A 19,792-nucleotide genomic window follows, 5' to 3' on the forward strand; every position below is an offset into this window, starting at 1 on the left:
TGGTGGGGATTGTAGCAAGAGCTCCTTGTGGAGATGGTGTGGATTCAACTTTTCATATGTAAGTGCTCCCTCTTCCTCTTAATTCATACTCTGTTTCTTTTGCCCAGGTCCATGTGCTGCTGGTGTGGTTGGGATTAAAATGCCTCGTTACTGCTTGTTTGGAGATACAGTAAACACAGCTTCAAGGATGGAATCTACAGGTTTACGTAAGGACAGGTTTATTTCTGCACTATACAGTATTTTGTACGATCAACTTCAGACCTCCTTATCCACAAAAGGAACTATTTTATCATCATAAATTAGAAGTTGACTGGGGCCAGCCACTCTCTCTCAGCAGACATTTGCAACCTCCTCCCACATTCTATCTTAAGACTCTGACCATCCAAATTTCATGACAGGTTATCTTTGGAGGCTCTCCTCTGGGTGCCTCTGCCAAAGGACGTTAGGCATGTAGCTAAAAGAGAGAGGGTATTCTCAAATGTGGCACCCCATTTGTGGAATAAGCTCCCCAAAGATGCTCACTTGGAGCCAACACTGTTATCTTTTCAGTGCCAGAAAAAGACCTTTATTTTCTCCAAAGCATTTTAGATTTTATGACTATTTTTATTTATCTGACAGTTTTTCTTGTGCTTTTTTAATTGTATTGCATTGTATTCTTTTAGCTTTATGTAATCCACCCAAAGAACTTTTGTTATTGGGCAAATTACAAATATAATAAATACAATAAATACAATAAAATGATTTTAATGTCACATCAGACTTATTTCCCCTTTTCTTCCCCTCCCCCACCTGCTTTTTGTAACATCTTGCTGGATGAAGAGTTCTGGAGACCTCAAAGCTTGTACACTATTTTGTGACTTTGGGGTTGGCCTAATAAAGATATTACTCTATTATTACTATGGATGTTTTTCTTATGACTAGCTTTGCTTGTGGCTACAAATTTGGAACACTCAACAGTGACCACAAGACTGGAAAAGGTCAGTTTACATTCCAATTCCAAAGAAGGGCAATGCCAAAGAGTGTTCAAACTACTGTACAATTGCGCTCATTTCACATGCCAGCAAGGTGATGCTCAAAATCCTACAGGCTAGGCTTAAGCAGTATGTGAACCGAGAGCTACCGGAAGTACAAGCTGGGTTTCGAAGAGGCAGAGGAACTAGAGATCAAATCGCCAACATTCGCTGGATCATGGAGAAAGCAAGAGAATTCCAGAAAAACGTCTCTTTCTGCTTCATTGACTACGCTAAAGCCTTTGATTGTGTGGATCACAACAAACTGTGGTAAATTCTTAAAGTGATGGGAGTACCAGGCCACCTTACCTGTCTCCTGAGAAACCTGTACGAGGGTCAAGAAGCAACAGTAAGAACCAGACATGGAACAACCGAGTGGTTCAAAATTGGGAAAAGAGTATGACAAGGCTGCATATTGTCACCCTGCTTATTTAACTTATATGCAGAGTACATCATGAGAAACGCCAGCTTGGATGAATCACAGGTCGGAATTAAGATTGCTGGGAGAATTATCAACAACCTCAGATACGCAGACGATGCCACCCTAATGGCAGAAAGCGAAGAGGATCAAAAGAGCCTCTTGTTGAGGGTGAAAGTGGAGAGTGCAAAAGCTGGTTTGAAACTCAGCATTAAAAAAACTAAGATCATGGCATCTGGCCCCATCACTTCCTGGCATATAGAAGGGGAAAAAATGGAAGCAGTGACAGATTTTACTTTCTTGGGCTCCAAGATCACCACAGACGGTGACTGTAGCCATGAAATTAAAAGACGCTTGCTCCTTGGGAGGAAAGCTATGGTGAACCTAGACAGCATAGTAAGAAGCAGAGACATTACCTTGCCGACAAAGGTTCATATAGTCAAAGCTATGGTTTTCCCAGTAGTAATGTAGGGCTGTGAGAGCTGGACTATAAGGAAGGCTGAGTGCCGAAGAATTGATGCTTTCGAACTGTGGTGCTGGAGAAGACTCTTATGAGTCCCCTGGACTGCAAGGAAGTCAAATCAGTCCATCCTAAAGGAAATCAACCGTGAGTGCTCATTGGAAGGACAGATACTGAAGCTGAAGCTGAAATATTTTGGCCACCTAATGTGAAGAGAAAAGTCACTGGAAAAGACCCTGATGCTGGGAAAGACTGAAGGCAAAAGGAGAAGGGGATGGCAGAGGATGAGATGGCTATATAGCATCACTGATGCAATGAATATGGACTTGAGCACACTCTGGGAGAGAGCGGAGGACAGGAAGGCCTGGCGTGCTATGGTCCATGGGGTCACGAAGAGTTGGACACGACTTAACGACTGAACAACAACAACACCATGTAGTTATTGTGAACATAAATAGGGAGGAGGTGCCCTGAGTTCCTTAGAAGGAAGGGTAGGATAAAAATGTAATTAATAAATAATTGCACCCTTGTGATATTTTCTTAAAGGACAGCTACATTATACTTTTTTAAAGTGTTATTTGCTGTTTTGTGCATGGTTTGCTTAGTCGCCCCCCATCATCCCCCCCCCCCTTGGTTATACATCTAACCTTCCTTCTGGCTATACATTTTCAGATTAAAGTCACCTCAAGAATTACTTCAGGACTCTCACTGAAGTCACTAAGACCACTCCAAGATAACTTGAGTGACTTAAGAATTATGTCAGTAGTTATGTTCTATTTTGAAATATTATTTATAAGATAAATATATTTGACACATTTGAGTCCTAGCATTTTCACTACAGGACACTCAATAATATCAGCTAAACATCAACTATAGTACAGACTGGCACAAGACAAAACCAAAAATCAAACAATTCTAAATTAAAACTTTATGTCTGTTTGTTGTTATCATGCTTTTAGCTCTACGAATTCATGTAAGTGGTTCCACTATTGCTATTCTCAAGAGGACAGACTGCCAATTCCAGTATGAAGAACGAGGAGAGACATATCTGAAGGTAACAGACACCCACACCATGCATTCAGATATTCAAAATGTAAGAAAATCTCTCTAGAGCTATTACAGTCTAGGAAGTTAATACATTTTAAATTACTAGTTGAGGACAAAAGAACTTGCCAAGGTGAGCCAGTGAATTTCATGGCCGGGCAAGGACTTGAACTTGGGTTTTCTAATTTTTACATCTAACTACAGCATTCTAACCACCGCGCCGGCTTTTTAAATCTAATCTAAATGTATTTGTATTTTTTATTTTGTGGTTTTATTAGAATATAAGCCTCTGAGGCAGGGATTTTTTTTTTCTGTACAGTGCCGTGTGCATTGATGGAGCTAAATAAATAAATAATAGTGATGAATGGAAAGTCTTGTCAATTTCACTGGACAGGACTCTAGTCTCAGTTTGCTAATCCTGGTTTCTGATATATTTATGTATATATTAATAGCTGTTTAGAAAAGCTGCTAGGCATACACCTTATGCTCTATATACTGATTACATAAAATCATATAAAGACAATACAATGCTGCAATATATGAAGAAGATAAATCATATATATATATATATATATATAAAATATCAATATAGTCACTGTTCTTATCTTAGATTTATTATTTTGTTGTTTCATATTAGGGCAAAGGAACTGAAATTACTTACTGGCTGACAGGCGTGAAGGACCAGAAATATAATCTTCCAACGCCACCTTCTGTGTAAGAGGTTTTTTAACTGAGGGCTGGGGTATACACAGAATATTCATGCCAGCATTCAACCTTTAGAGTATTTTTCTGTAATTATATTACTGGGCATGCTCCTGGCAGAGATGAACACTGCATCCATGCATACACACATGGGCACACATGCATGTATCTTGGGTCTCTTGAATCCCAGCTTAAGTAATCTTTTTTTACATTTACCTTTGCCTTTGGAAGCAAGGTAAAAAAAAAGCACATATATTCTCTACAAAAGGGAATGCAGCTGTAAAATATATTTTCTGCTATATTTTGCTTCTGTCAGGGAAGCCTTGCCATGAACAGCACAAATTTCAGGGAGGAAGGTGAGTGGGAGTGAAGAGAGGCTCTTGAGCCCTGCAGGAACAGGCAAGCATGTCCTGGTGGCCAGGGCAACTGAGGAGACAATCCCCACCCAGCTGGCACTAGCTGTGACATAGGAGTGTGTCCCAGTCACTGTAGCAACTAAACCAATGCTCCTCATCTCATTGTCCTGTGGCAGGTCCTCTTGGCTTGCCCATACAGCCACCAATTGGACAGCCTAGCCTGCTACTCCCTCCTGCTCAGATGGAGATCTGTGGGATTTTTCACATGGAGCTTTTATCCTGCTATTGAGATTGGGTACTCATGGAAGTTTGCGGGTCCTGTAGTTGACGTTGTCAACCTCCAGGATATCCCCTGACCTTTATTCCATTTTTAAATAGATCGGAGATAATGAGCTATCAAATTACAGTGCTTGAATTCCACTCGAGTTCACTCCATGAAAAGAGGAAAAGTCACAATAAGAGGAGCTAGACCACAGCGCCATCTAACAGCTGTATAATGAAACATATGGAAGACTCAGATGAGGAGGGAAAGGAGCAGAAAAGAGGGGGGAGGAAGTGTGTGTAAAGGGAGTCCATGGGGAACCTGCATTTGAAACGGAAGCAGAAAGCCCCACTTCAAATGTGGGATTTTAGGCTGGTATAGAGATGCTCTTAGTCATCCCCACATATATACACATAGAAAGAGATGGGAGAGAAGCAGAAGAGGGATAAAGAAAGACACAGGTGACAGCAAGAGAGATGGGAGAGGAGGTGGGGGGAAAGAAAGAGATGGACCACAGCTTATATCAGAGATGGGTGGTGGTAGTAGTGGGGAGCTGGAGAAAGACTGCCCACTGATTGGGTAGCTGGGTAGGGGCAGAGTTCTCTGTGCTAGAACTAAATAGTCTTGCATCCAAATAGGCGCTGAATTCTAGAAGAATTTTGTGGTTATCATAAAAAATGTATATGTAAATAAGGAAGCAATCCTATGGCCGCCTGAACAGAGACTAGATGGCCATAGGATATCGTGTTATCCGGGAACTGACCTCGGAGCTCGCAGTCTGAGGTTGGTTCCTGGAGAACCGACCTCCGAGGCAGCGCAGAACAGCCCCATGCTCCATGCTCGCAAGAGGAGCATGGAGCACCCAAAAAGGGGTGTGGCTGGAGGCGTTCTGGGGCAGGGAGGGTGGAAATGCCTGTACAACACACCCAATGTGTCATACAGCAGCCTCTTCCCCCGCTCCACCCTCCCGTGGCTAGACAGCCACTATTGGCTGTCTAGCCAAAAATGCAGGGTAGGAGGAGCGCGGAGGGAACTATCCCCTTTGTGCTTCTCCTGCCCTGCTTTGGATAGGCGGTCGCCTCCGAGTTCGGAGGTGGCCGCCTATCTGAATAGGATTGCGCCCTAAGTGACTGAGGAAACAGAAATAATAACACAATTATCTAGTTAAATATTTCAGCTTCTGCCTTCATTACTAATTTGCATAGTTGGATTTCAAGCCTGATGACAGTTTTAAACACACCGAGGATAGAGAGAATTATCAGGTGCCAGCTGCTACAGAGAGGTTTAGAAATGATAGCATTTAGATTCGCTCAGACTCATAACCTCTGCAGTGATGGGTGCCTATTAAAATGCCCCCCACTCCCAGATCCAGAAAGACTCCTGAATGCTCTAGGGGATTTCCTTGTTGCTAGAGCTGGTGATCCCTTTGAAGCTCTGGTTGATCTCTGGAATGAGATGACCCAGCCAATTGACATGATCACTCCTTAGCGCCCTTTCTCATCGCATAGAGCCTGTGTTCCTTGGTTTTCTGAGGAGCTCAGAGCAATGAAACATTTGAGTAGATGGCTGGAGTGATGGTGGAGGAAGACTCTGGATGAATCCAGTCGAGCATGAGTAGGCAAGTTAGGGCCTACTCTGTGTTGGTGATGGCAGCAAAGAGATTGTAGTTCTCTGACACCATTATGTCAGCACAGTGTTGTCCAGCAGAGTTGTTGCAGGTGGTGAAGGGGCAGTTACATTCCAAACTCCAAAGAAGTAAGGGGGAACCTTTGGTGATTTGCTGTGACAAATTTGCAAAATACTTCACTGATAAAATCGCTCGCATCTGCTCTGAACTGGATTCCACATTGAGAGCAGGCTTTGTGGTAGTGACTGAGACATTGTTTGTCCATTTTAACAAATGAGTTTCATCTTGTTTATTGAGGGTGCAGACACATTACTTAGAGTGGTGAACCCTAGTACCTGCTTATTTATAAAAGCTGCCAGAAGGAAACTGGCCAGCTTGGACGTGGAAGTTGTACATGCTTTGTTTGAGGGAGGGCTTTGTTTCCATTTCTGAAAGAGGCGGTTGCGAGAACATTATTGAAGAAGCTATACTTAGATCCCACTATCCTGAATAATTATCAGCCAGTCTCCAATCTTCATCTTTTGAGTAAGGTCGTAGAGCAGGTGGTGGCAACACAGCTCCAAGTTTTCTTGGATGAAACTAATTATTTACGTCTTTTGTAATGCATCCCTGTTGGTTCTTTTGGAGCTAGGGATGGGCGGAACACTTACCTGCCATTCCAGAGCGGGGTCCATGGGTGGGGAGGCGATCTGTTCCTCCCCCTGGAATCCTCTTTGGCTGGCTCCGCTCCGTGATGTTTCCGCGGAGCCGCCGGCTGGCTCCGAAGTGCCAGCGATATGGTTGCCATGCCATATCGCTAGCTGAAGGGGACTACTGCCTGCAGACACAAATGGCATCCAGGATGCCATTTGCGGCTGTAAAGGCCTTAGTTTAAGGTAAATGCAGCCATTTATAGCTGCATTTACCTTAAACTAAGACCTTTACGGCCGCAAATGGCATTCCAGACGCCATTTGTGTCCTCAGTCAATCCGCCCAGCCAGCGATATGGCAATGGCAGCTGTATCGCTGGCGCTCCAGAGCTGGCCAGCAGGGAGGATCCGGCTGGTGAGGATTCCTCCTGGAGGTGCAGGTAGGAGATCTGATCCTCCACGGACTTCAGGGTTCTATTGAATCTGGCCTCATTGGGGTTGGTGGAGGATTTCTCCAACATCCCTATTTGAAGCTCTCAGAGGCATTTGATACCATCGACCATGATATCCTTCTGGGATGTTTAGCTAGTAAGGGATTTGGAGGAATTGCTTTGCGGTGGATCTTGTCCTATGTGGGTGAACATTCCCAGAAGGTGGTGCTAGAGGATTATTGCTTGGCCTGTGGGGTTCCTCAGGGTTCTATTTCATCCCCTTTGCTCATTAGTATCTACATAAAGCTGCAGAGAGAGGGGTCATTCAAGGGTGTGGGATTAAGTCTAATCACTGTGCTGATGATGCCCAGCTCTATCTCTCTTTTTTAACTAATGCCAAGGCAGCTGTGGAAATCTTGACCAGTTGCCTGGATGTAGTAATGGATTGGATGTGGGCTAAAAAGCTGAGGCACTGTCCTAAGAAGACAGAAGTCTTGATAGGCAGTAGGTCTGACCTGGGGTTGGAAATACAACCTGTGCTGTATGGGGTTGGACTTCCTCTGAAGGGTCAGGTACTCAACTTGGGAGTGTTCCTGGATCTAGCTTCGCTCTTGGATGCTGAGGTGGTAGCTATGGCCAGGAGTGCTTTTGCTCAGCTTTGACTGGTGTGCCAGTTGTGTTCCTTCTTGGAGAAGACAGATCTGGCCACAGTGATGCATGCCTTAGTCATTTCCTGTTCAGACTACTGCAATGCGCTCTGTGTGGGGCAGCCACTGAAGAGTGTTTGGAAAATGCAGCTAGTGCAAAATGCTGCAACCAGATTGCTTTCTAGTCTACACTTTAGGCTATATATTACATTGGTCCTACATCAGTAGCATTGGCTTCCAATTTGTTTCTGGGCCCAATTCAAGGTGTTGGTTCTTACTTATAAATCCCTAAACAGCTTGTGGCCAGGGTATCTGAAAGACCTATAAACATTTCAATCAATCAATCAATCAATACAAATATAGGTAAACAGTTAAGGATTATCCTCCAAGGTAAGGCCATGGAGTGGTTAGGGTGTTCAATCTTGCTTCAAGTGTCCCAGGATTGGACAGTTTTTCTATTGGAAATATTCCAAAGTCTGAAAGGCTGTAGTCATCTAACAGGTTGATCAAGCTTTTTTGTTGTGAATGCTGACTTGTGATTTCTGAAATGGGTATGAAGGGCTATAGTTGTTTTCCCAACATACTCTATGTGGCATCCAGGGTGTTTGCATTCTATAACATAGATTACATACCTGGACTTGCAGGTAATATTCTGTTTAATATAATACGTCTTGCCAGTCATTCTGCTTTTGAAGGTGGCAGCTTCCCTAGTTTGAAATCCAGCTGTGTTACTGATGAAAGCGGAAGATGAAATGTTTAACTAAATAATTTTAAGCCTACCTCTGTTTTGTCAGTCACTTGTTTACATATATAGACAGCTTGGCACTTCCATTGCTTAGTCACTTTAAACTTCTGGTGTGAACATCCTGCTCCTCCTCACAGGCTTGAGCATTGGTGCGCGTTGGGACCTACAGGTGGGAAACACCTTGACCTAAGGTGAATTGACACCAGTAGCATCACCACCATTTTGTTTTTAAGGTTTGTTTTGTTTTTTTAAGTGAAGGAAAAGCATAAAAGAGAGGAGGAGAATAAGAGAGAGAAAGAGAGGAGAAAGACAGGTATCTAATTTTTTAAAAATGGATTAAAGTAGGTCCTGTTACATTAGAGTTAAAGTTGGGCCCCAGGCCTGGAAAAACAGACAGCTACTGGGCTTGTAGACAGTGTGGTCATCTTGGAGAACGTTTTCTCCTAACACCATCCTATAGTGGCTATAGGGTGGTGTTCAGAGAAAAAAGTTATGACTGACACTTCTCCATGTTGCCTTCATCTTGTGGAATGAACTTCCCACTTCTTCTCACAAGCTATGTCAGAGGCTCAACTGGACTTGCTTTGGTCAGTCCATCTTTCCATATCAAACCAAGCCCAACCAAAATGTATTCGCCAGATCTTGTGAGGAGTAGCTGTCAGGTTTCATGCTCATAAAATAGAAAATAGACTATGATTCACTTCCCTAGCAAAGGCAGACAGGAGACAGGAGCCCATCCTGCCTTCATTGTACAGGAACATATGGACAAAGCTGAGTATTTAATGATTGCAAACAACAAATAAAGCCATCCTTCTCTTTGAAACTAATATTAAGTAACAGCTGTTTGCTGATTTCTGGCCTCAACTCTCCATATGCAACAGGACCAGCCACTTACAGTACAAAAACTGTTCAGTACAAGGTTAGATTTTGTAGGAGTAAAGCTAAAATCATGTTAGTGAATATTTAAATATCTATCAGAAACAAGTTCACTACATACTATTTAATAAGAATTTGGAAAAATGTTGCTAGACCCTTTATTCTAATTCTGAAATGATAGCATCTAGAAGATCATCAGAGCACAAGTGAGCTCACCATTTAAAAACATTAAGGGCACAATCCTATGGCCGCTAGTCAGCAGCTAAATGGCCATAGGATAGGTTGGTTCCCTGAGAACCGATCTCTACCCCTTCCCGCGCTGCCTACAAGGCAGCGCGGAACAGCCCCATGCTCTGCGTTCAGAAGAAGAGTGCAGAGAGGCAAAAACGGAGTGTTCCTGAGTGTGCATCAGGGCGGGGAAGTCGGAAATGCTGGTACGACACATCCTCTGTGTTGTCCAGCTGCTGCTTCCCATGCTCCAAGGTCCCACAGCTAGACAGCTGAAATGACAAAAGGCTGGGACAACTCACCATTGTTAGCCATGAATGGCTTTGAATTAGGTCTGCTGGCTAGCAGAAGCGTACTGCCTTTGCTCGCCAAGATAGAAATGTCAGGGGGACCTTGATCTTTGTAGAGTTTAAGTAAAGAGGGTACAACAATATTGCCTGGAAGTAACAGTGGCAGCGGGAGTTGGTAGTGGTTGTACAGGTTGTACATTACTCATGAGAGTAAGAGAACAAGAAAAATTTCCTGAAAAACTGGGAATAAGAGCACATTTAAGTCAGTATTACCATCATGTCAGTATTAACATCACTACATCTTTGTTTGTTCAAGATGCCAACTAGGAAAATTAATTACAGTGGCACTCTTACAAATCTCATTCACAATCTACCATGTTTAAGGCTGCAATTCTATATCCACTTACCTGGGAGTAAGCCCTATTGAACTGTAGCTCTCAAAATGATTCAATTATGCCATTTCCCCCTTGCTCCCATCTCATATACAGGGCATCCCACATTTATCCCTGCCAGGCAATTGCCTGTAATTGTTCTATCTAGCAGCAGAGATGGGTGATGCTCATTCACTTCTCACCTACAGTCTTGTCTCCTACACCTTGTGGAGGTGTCAAAACAACCTTAGTAACCAGGCTGTGCCCCAGAGATATGTCCAGGCCAACATGGTCATGCCTAATTAGAGGATCCAACTCCCCCAATACTCCCTTTCCTGTCCTGGTCCACAGAATTCTTACATTTAATAGTGTTCTATGAAACTTGCCATCCTTTAAACATTCCAGTTGACTCACACATGCCTGATGTGAATATGATTGGAATCTAGATGCAGCTTAGTTTACTGCATGTCTAAAGGTGCATTCTTCTTCATTGTCTCTATGCATCACACATATGTACTCTGTGCCTGTTTGGAGCTTCAGTTCAGGAAACTTCTATAACTGAGAATCATTTTGGTGAGGATCATTCACCCTCCCACACCATCCCAGTGTGCATGTCCCCAGTGGGTTGCCGCCTATTCCCTCAGTTTTCTTTCGACTGCCATTGTGGTGATCTTGTTTGGGAACTTCTGCGGTCAGACTCTGTTCTGATAGTGTTTTTTTATTAAAAAGCAGAGGTTTCATTCTTTCCTCTTTCTCTCTCTATCATCATTCTGTCTTTATATCTGCATTTATATTATTTTCCTTTTATTTTTCGTGATCCTGCGATCGCCCTCACGGACTTATGGCCCCTTTAGGCCCCATTCAGAAAGTGCTCCTGCTCTGGGGCAAAGTTGCCACCCTTGGACAGGGATTTTCTCTGCCTGTTCTGCCTTGGGGAAGGCCTAGAGATGTGAAGGCCGGGAAAGAATGGATTGTTTTTTTAAATCCCCCCCCTTTTTTTTCTGAAGAACATTTTTGTTTTTTTCCGAAAAATTGGAAAAGTTGAACAGCTTTGATTATGAAATATTTTCTTTTAGAATTTAAGACAAAGTATTTATACATTGTTACCAAGCCTTTACTCCCTGCAAAATGATTTCTAAAAACTATGTAATAATAATGCTTTTATAGAAAGGCTAGAGATATAAACCCCTTCATGGATCACTGCCTTGTTGTGGCAAAGGGGCTTGTGTAACACAGTGAAGCCATAAGCTATGCCGTGCAGGGCCACCCAAGACGGACAGGTCATGGCAGAGAGTTCTGACAAAATGTGGTCCACTGGAGAAGGAAATGGCAACCCACTCCAGTATTCTTGCCAAGAAAACCCCATGGAACGTATCACAAGGCTAAAAGATATGACGCCGGAAGATGAGCCCCTCAGGTCAGAAGGTGTCCAATATACTACTGGGGAAGAGCAGAGGGAATTTCCAAGTAGCACCAGAAAGAGTGAAGCGGCTGGGCCAAAGCCGAAAGGCCACTCAGCTGTGGATGTGTCTGGTGGTGAAAAGAAAGTCCGATGTTGTAAAGAACAATATTGTTTAGGAACCTGGAATGTAAGAATTGTAAGATTAACCATTTGGGACGGTTAATCACTTTACAATTCAAGCACTGTAGTGGAATGAGAGAGAGGCAGAAACAGTCACTAGAAACATGGTCAGTGACCTGTCCCCACCCTTCCACCAATTTGTTGTCATGACAACGTTATTCAACACTGTCTAGTAATACCCCCTAGCACAGTCCCACACAAAGTGGGACAAAGTACTAAAAGGGAAATACACAGAGGGGAAATGGCGATTTCAATCGCAAGCACAGAAAATGCCAGGTTTTCCCCATTCTCAGATAACACAGGAAGAGGGCGGGGAAGTTGTAAGACAGCATCAGGAGTGCAGCAGCATCATTTAAATCTCCCGTGAAAACCAGTGATTAAAGAAGAACAATCCTGCTAAAAAACCAAGGTGTGAAGAGAGCCCCAGTGTTTAATTTAGTAAATACCGATTCTTTCCATCCTGGGGCCATCCCTCTGTTCTCCATGCTGGAAGAGATAATAAAACAGTCCTGGAAGTGTCCATCTACAATGCCTCCAATATCTAAATGCTTGGAAGGGATATCTCCTCCAAGAATCATCTGCTGAATATCTTTTCAAGCACCTGAAGCTGAATTTGATAGTCGTGGAGACAGCTCAAGGCAAGGCCTGCAGGGCTCATTCATCACCTACTGACAAAGAGGGTAGACAACTAGACCTACTAGGAAGAAGGGTGTACTCATCTGCAGCAATGGGTCTCAAAATATCCAATTATCAAGCAGTGATGTCTGGATATCAGCTGCTACATTGGGACAAAATTGGTCATCTCCTGGAGCATCTCCCTGAGGAGAAAAAAGAACTGGGGCATCTGTTCCAAGTGGAGGCTTTGAAACTGTCGAGGCAACACATTAATACATCACGTCACCAGGACGGTTGTGACACAAAGCATTAGTCAGATCCATCGCCCTACATCTTCAAGCCGGGCTAAGATCAACCAGACTCCCACAAGAAATGAGGGCCCGTATCGAAGACTTGGCCTTTGATGGACTAGGCTTATTTAATGCTAAAACCAACAACATGCTGGATTCGGTACAGAAGGCCCAGACCATGGCGCGACATATGGGTTTCTTGCCTCAACATCATCCTAAACAGAAGCATTGGTACCAGAGCTCCTACACCAGGTATCAGCAACAGCAGCCAGCCTCATCTTAACAGCACTTTTTGCAACAATTGGGCTCCAGAAGATTATTCCAGCCATCAAAGCTGGGCAACTATAGTCGCAAACCAGACTCGAAAAGCAAACAGCATTTTTTACTTGAACGTCCTTCTTCCTCAGCCCTCCAGTCATCTCCCCACTTTTGGTATTAATCCGGCCTTATTCTTTCCAACCTGGCTCCAAATCACAACAGACTCTTGAGGGCTCTCCATCATATAGGAGGGCTACAGGATAGAGTTTGATACCCTTCCTCTTCTCAGTACTATGCAATTTACAGCCCTGGCTCCCATTCTCCACCAAGATGCCAAAACACTGCTCGGGAAGGGAGCCATCGTGCTGGTACTGAGGATGCATCTACAGGATGGTTTCTATTCCAGATACTTCATGGTACCGAAAAAGGATGGAGGGCTTTGATCGATCCTGGGCCTTCCAGAACTCAATCTGTACATCTTGCCCAGGAAGTTCCACATGGCTTCAATTCTGCCCCTTCTCACCCAAGGAGAGAAGACACTCATTTCACTATAGCGGTACCACACCAGTGTTATCTTCATTGATTTTACCATCAGTCCAGACACTTACCAGTTTCGGGTACTCTCATTTGGCCTCTCTACTGCGCCAAGGTTATTCACGAAATGCATGGCAGTGGTCTGCTCTCATCTCAGACTACAAGGAGTTGAGGTATACCCTTAAATCGATGATTAGTTGCTGGTGGCATCAACACAAACCCGTCCTTTGTGGTTGATAGAGGTGACCTGTAATCTTCTAAAAAATCTGGGACTTGTATCAGCATCGAAAAGTCCCATCTACAGCCAACTCAGAATTTGCAGCTTATTGGGGCAAAGCTAGACTTGTGGTGAGGCAGAGCATTCCTCCCTCATGACCAATTGGAGGTACTGACTTCAATGGTGTTGGAGAGAAGCAGTCACACATCTCGGCATCAGAGGTGCAGTGCCTGCTAGGCCTAATGGGCACAATGACATCGGTGGTGCAGTATGTCTGGTTGCATATGAGACCTCTTAAAAACTGGTTCATATGCAACTTCAGTACCGAGCAAGACGTTCGCTGGACCAAGTTCCATCTCCCAAGCAACATAAAAGATGCTCTACAGTGGTGGACACTTCCAAGCAATCTGTCAGAGGGATGCCATTCCTGCAGCCCTCATCATCATGAGTAGTGACTATGGACACCTAACCCTTGGGATGGGGAGCTCACTGCTTGGATCTTATGTTCTATGGATAGTAGTCAGACACAGAGGTGAAGCACCACCTCAATCTGTTAGAGCTCAGAGCAGTACAGAAAGCCCTCCAGGCATTCAAGCTGGAGTGGGCAGACTAGTCCAGGTCATATTGGACAACACAACCATCGTTGCATACTTGAACAAGGAAGGGGGCACGAGATTGCTCCCTCTTTTGGCTCTAACGTTGGAGATTTTCCATTGGTGCCTACCTCATTGGATTGGATTAGTGGTGATGCACTTGGCAGGCGTGGACAATGTTTTAGCAGATCAACTCAGTTGGACTGCATCAACCTCCTACAAGTCATGTCCCCATTGAACTCCTCCTCCGAGGAAGAGTTAGAGGCCCCAACAGAGGAAGATGCTCAGTTCTTGCCAGGGCCCACACTGCAACAAGGGCCTGAGTCCATGGAGGAACCTGCTGAGGTCCCAGCCACTCAGGAATAGGGGGGCTTTGCCTCAGAAGGGGCAGCTGAGTAGCCCCCAAGTCCCAGGGAGTGATGGTACCAGAGCAGGCAGGCCTACCTCAGGGAACCTCAATGAAGTGCCAGGCTGCAATGGAGGTCTACTTGAGAGGAAAGGGGCTTCTCATGAGCAGGGCTTTGACCAGAGAGCTGTAATGTGCTGCAGCTGAGCCCTGGGTGGGGCAACAGGCTCTGCTATTAAAAGCTTTCAATGTATGGAAACAATACTGTTCCAGCCACTCTACTGCCTTGTACCTTGCTTCCTGTACTTTGCCCTGTGACTGATGCTCTGTGTTACTGACCCTTGGACTCCTTCTTGACTGAGTAACATATCTGATCACCTAACTGTGATTGACCGCTGCCTGTTTGACCACTTCTGCTTTGCCTGACGCTATATGCTTAGCACTGACTGTCTGTGTTTTGACCCTTTGCCTGCTTAATTGGCCACTCTCTTGTCTATAGCCCTGCAATGGCTAGCAAAGAGCCAGGGCCCAGTTTAAAACAGACAATTAGTCAGGTCAGTTCTGAGAACACTGTTCCATGATCGGTCTGCGGCAAATTTTGCAACAGAGCAGGCTGAGGTTGAGACTTGCTGGGGGATGGTTTTCTCCTTGACTGGATGGGAACATTATTCTACATTTTTCCACCATTACCTGTTATCATCAGGATCCTGGCAACTGTGGAAAGGAGGGCACCAAATGCATCTTAATAACATGTTAGTGGCCTCACCAGCCATGGTTTGTTCTGCTGGGACTATCGCCATCCATCTCACCCATCCCATTTCACTAGGGAGAAGGGCCAGATCCATCACATGGATTTGACAACCCTCCAATTGACACCACAGAGGATCGGGTGACAGGAGTCGAAGTTGTTCCCACATCTGTACAGAGAATCCTTGATGCTGGTCGTAAGCCATCAACACAGCATTTGTACATGAGGAAATGGACAGTTTTTGTCACCTTTGCTCATACCCAAGAATTCCATTCTCACTGATGCTCTTTGTCACAGATAATGCAGTTTTTTCTGTCACTGTTTGACAAAGGGTTAAAGTTGTCATCATTATGAGTTTATTTGTCTGCTATTTGTGCATACCACTCTCCCGTTAAGGGCTGTTCTGTTTTCTCGCACCTGATAACAAAGAGGTTCCTTAAAGGGATCAGGAATCTGGCACCACCAGTTCACCCTATGGTACCGAGCTGGAGTCTCTCGATTGTGCTTAAAGCACTTTCATCTAAGCCCTTTCAGCCACTGGCGATGACCGACTTATGCCTTCTTTTGTGGAAGGTGGCATTCTTGGTTACAGTTACAGCTGCATGACGGGCTGGTGAACTCTGTGCACTCAGGCTGGACCTGACTTATTAACCTTCCACAAAGAGAAAGTAGTTCTTAGGCCTGAACCTTCCTTTCCACCAAAAGTTGTGTCAGATTTCCATTTGAATCAGGCCTACTTTATGTCCCCAGCTTCGCCGTTAGAATCGACTCCTCACACGTTGGATGTCTGTCGAGCACTGGCCTTCTACAGGTCCAGGACTAAGCCATTTAGACTCTCTCCCCAACTGTATGCCTACCATGGTGGGAAGCACAAAAATCAGTGTCTCTTGTCGCAGTGCTTCACATCCTGGGTTGTAAAGATGATTGAACTATCGTGTGAGCTGGCTGCACTTGAACTGTCTGCCCCAGTCCAAGGTCATTCAACTTGTGTGGTAGTGACATTGGTCACATTCAACAGAGGGATCACCATCCCTGAACTGTGCCATGCTGCAACCTCGTCGACACTGTCTACCTTTGTGAAGCACTGTAGACTGGATGTCTAGGTTAGAGCTGACTGTACTTTTGGTCATGCTGTCCTCTTGTCTATGTTGTAGCTGAACACCAACACACCTCCATGTAAGTTAGCTTGCTACTCACCCATATGTGTGACACATAGAGACCACGAAGAAGAAAGACAGGTAACTGCTACCTGTAACTGTAGTTCTTCGAGTGGTCATCTATACATTCACAAAACCCACCCACTGTCCCCTTTTCAGCATCATGCTTGAGTTTGATGTTGGGTACTGAAAGTATTGCTTTCCCTCTTGGTTCCGAGGCTACAACTGAAGGAATAGGCAGAAACTCACCAGGGACATGTAGACTGGGATGATGGGGGAGGGTTCCCGCCAAAATGATCCTCAGCTATAGAGATTTCTCGAATTGAAGCTCCATGCAGGTGCAGAGCCCATATGTCTGAATGCATAGATGACCATTCAAAGAACTACAGTTACAGGTAGCAACTTGTCTATCCTGTGGTTCCTGGGAAACATCCTAGAGACCATCAGATAGATTGGAAATCCCCCTCCAAGGTCAGACAGAGTTCTGACCTCAGAGGAGGAGATGCAGTCTCCGATCACTCCCCTGCCCCTGCAGAAAGATCTGCACCCCTCATCTATCCAACGCTGGAGCTCCAATATCTAAGGGGGAAAAGAGGATTGGGGGCAGAGTGTGGGCGGAGCAGGGGAGGCTCTGGATCCAAAGCTCTCCCAGCATCCAACCATGACAGCAACATAGGGGAACATTTAGGCCAGACCTGGCACTGGTCTAAATGATTTCCCTCCCATAGTGAGCAATGGGAGGAAGGGAAATAGCAAAACAAAACCCACAGGAAGAGTGGCAAACACCATTCCTCCCTTACTTCTGCCTGGTCATAGTTGCCCAGCAGGGCTTTGGAAATCTGGGAGCACTCTGACCCAATGATAGGATTGCCGTACCTGTTAGTTAGAAACTATCTTTTTAATGTGATGCTGTTTGTCTGCTCTCCCCACCCCCCAGTTTTTGCTCCTATCTGATCCCAAATCAATCTTTCAAAATAAGCTCAGGAGAAACTCCCTCCCATGTGCTAAGACTGCTCTTTTATGCATAAACATAACACAAGGGAGGATAGGATGGATTCATCTTGCAGTGCTGAAGGAAATGCAGCAATGCTCCTGATCTGCACATTTTCCACAGGAAGCTCCAAGCATGGTACTCCAGTGTAATGTATAGCTGTGCCTTAGTATTAGATTATGGATTTAAAAAGCATGGTAAATTAAATGGAATAAATTTAAAAGGGCTTATGATTAAGAATCATAGTAGGAGGAAAGAATTGTTGAAACTCTTCTGAGTCACTGAAATTTTTTCTCTCCTGCTGTTTCTAGGGAGAATCAACAGCGTTTGCAGGCTGATTTTGCTGAGATGATAACAGACTCTCTGCAGAAAAGACCAATAGAAGAATTCCAGGTGCGAGGGATTTCACGCGTGGCTAGTTACCGCAAAGGCACTCTGGAATATCTGCAATTGGCTACTACAGAAAGCCCCAGCACTTACCTGTAAACTGGATAAAGAGCATGATTCAAAAATCCCAGGATGTTAGAACTGAATATAAAATAGATTTTACACACACGCTCCACATATTTGCAGTACAGCAGAACACAGGTTGGTTGCGGAGAGAGACTTGATCCTTTCTTTGAGTGTAATGTGTAGTTAATAATCTGTGGAAAGAGCATTCCCTTTGCCGCATTAGCAAAACAAAAATAATTCAATGCAAGATGATGCTTCTTGGAGGCTTCACCGATGCACTGCTTGCTGGAATAGGGAGAGGACAAAGAAAGAGGGTGTCCATCTGGCAGCTCCCTTCACATCCAGCTTGGTGCTTGTGGACTAATATAGGAGTGTAGGAAGAGAGCAAAGCAGACACTCTTCCCACACATCTGTTATAAGCCATTCTGAACATATAGGATGTGAATAAATAAGCAGGAAAGCAAGCAAACATTGAATGTGCTGCTTGAAACTGTTGTTGTTTGCTTCTTTAGAGACTAAAGACAGATGTATTTTTAACCTAAGCCTTTCTGTCATGTTTAGGTGGGGTTTTTTTTAATGTAAGTACCCATCTCTTATTACAGAAACAGTCTAAAATATTTTGTCTGTTACTTAAAATGTGTTGGTCTGGTACTCATTTTCATCACCTAAGATCTTGATGTGTCACAGTTTATTTGATGTGCTTATTTGGAAATGTTCAATCATTCATCACTGGCTTCTGATTTGTTTCTGGGTCTAATTCAAGTGCTCGTTATGGCCTTTAAAGCCCTAATGGTTTGGGTCCAGGGTAATTAAAGGACTGTCTGCTCCAAGATGAGACTGCCAGTCAGATCTTTGCAGAAGGTTTGGTCCCTTCCCTGGGAGGTCCATTTGGTTTCCTCTTTCTCACCCTTTAAAAACTTGTTTTAATGTTTAATGTTTCCATATTTGGATTATAGGTTGTGGTTGCCACCTTATTATAGGTGTAGAGTAATACTTTTTTTTAATTGATGGATGACATATTTATTTTTATTGTATAATTTTATTAATTATGGTTTGAGGGCCACTTAAGTGGAAGAAAAGTGGCATAGAAATGCTGCAAATAAATAAAATAATAGGATGGCTGGGGAAAATCATTCTTAAATTAATCTTCAAAGTTGCATATCACCTCTGTATAACATTTAGCAAATGAACACTACTTAATTTTTATATGAGCTGGCTACTTATTTGTGACAATAAATTCTCTTTGTCCACTTTGTAAAAGGAAAATATTACACCAGTTATTTATACTGATATTCTCCCATTAAATCATGTAGGGCTGGGCAATCATAAAGTTCTGGCAAGGTAGCAGCCAGGTTACACTGGTCAATGACAGTATACAGTAGTCAGGATCCTATGTACTCCAGCGGCAAACCTGAGAAGAAAACAACAGCACTCCAAAACACAGAGAACAAAGCAACTCTGCCAGACCCCCACCTCTGTAAGTGACCATGGCAACAGTCCTGACACACACCCATCATAGAGCAGGATGCAGACGATGCTGCCATGTGAGTCATACATAAGGTAAAAGGTAAGGTAAAGGTGTCCCCAACCAGTCGTGTCCGACTCTAGGGTGTGGTGCTCATCCCCGTTTCTAAGCCGAAGAGCCAGCGCTGTCCGAAGACGCTTCTGTGGTCATGTGGCCGGCATGACTGAACACCGAGGTGCACGGAACGCTGTCACCTTTCCCGCCGAAGCGGTGCCTATTTATCTACTTGCAATTTCTTGCTTTCAAACTGCTAGGTTGGCAGGAGCTGGGACTGAAGACGGGAGCTCACTCCGTCACGCGGCACTCGGGTCTTGAACTGCTGTCCTGCCGACCTTCCGGTCTGCAGTTCAGTGTCTTAACCACTAAGCCACCGCAGCCCACCAAGTC

At 44.3% G+C, this 19,792-nt stretch overlaps 1 protein-coding gene across 2 annotated transcripts in view; it reads left to right on the forward strand.

Moving 5' to 3' along the window:
- The window catches only part of GUCY2C (guanylate cyclase 2C), a 98,315-nt gene extending 79,179 nt beyond the window's left edge, over positions 1-19,136 (forward strand). The window contains exons 24-27 of one of the 2 annotated variants that reach the window (XM_084811766.1): positions 108-206; positions 2,848-2,942; positions 3,570-3,646; positions 17,739-19,136. In XM_084811766.1, coding sequence (XP_084667892.1) covers positions 108-206; positions 2,848-2,942; positions 3,570-3,646; positions 17,739-17,913 — 446 coding nt within the window. In that variant the 3' untranslated portion in view covers positions 17,914-19,136. The remainder of the gene's footprint in view (positions 1-107; positions 207-2,847; positions 2,943-3,569; positions 3,647-17,738) is intronic. The other variant, XM_084811768.1, reaches the window with a different exon arrangement.
- The last annotated feature ends 656 nt before the right edge of the window (positions 19,137-19,792 follow it).

This window comes from Heloderma suspectum, chromosome 7 (genome assembly GCF_057233095.1).
Source record: "Heloderma suspectum isolate Gila_16-S chromosome 7, 16-S_ref, whole genome shotgun sequence".
In the NCBI taxonomy this organism is placed as follows: Eukaryota; Metazoa; Chordata; class Lepidosauria; order Squamata; family Helodermatidae; genus Heloderma; species Heloderma suspectum.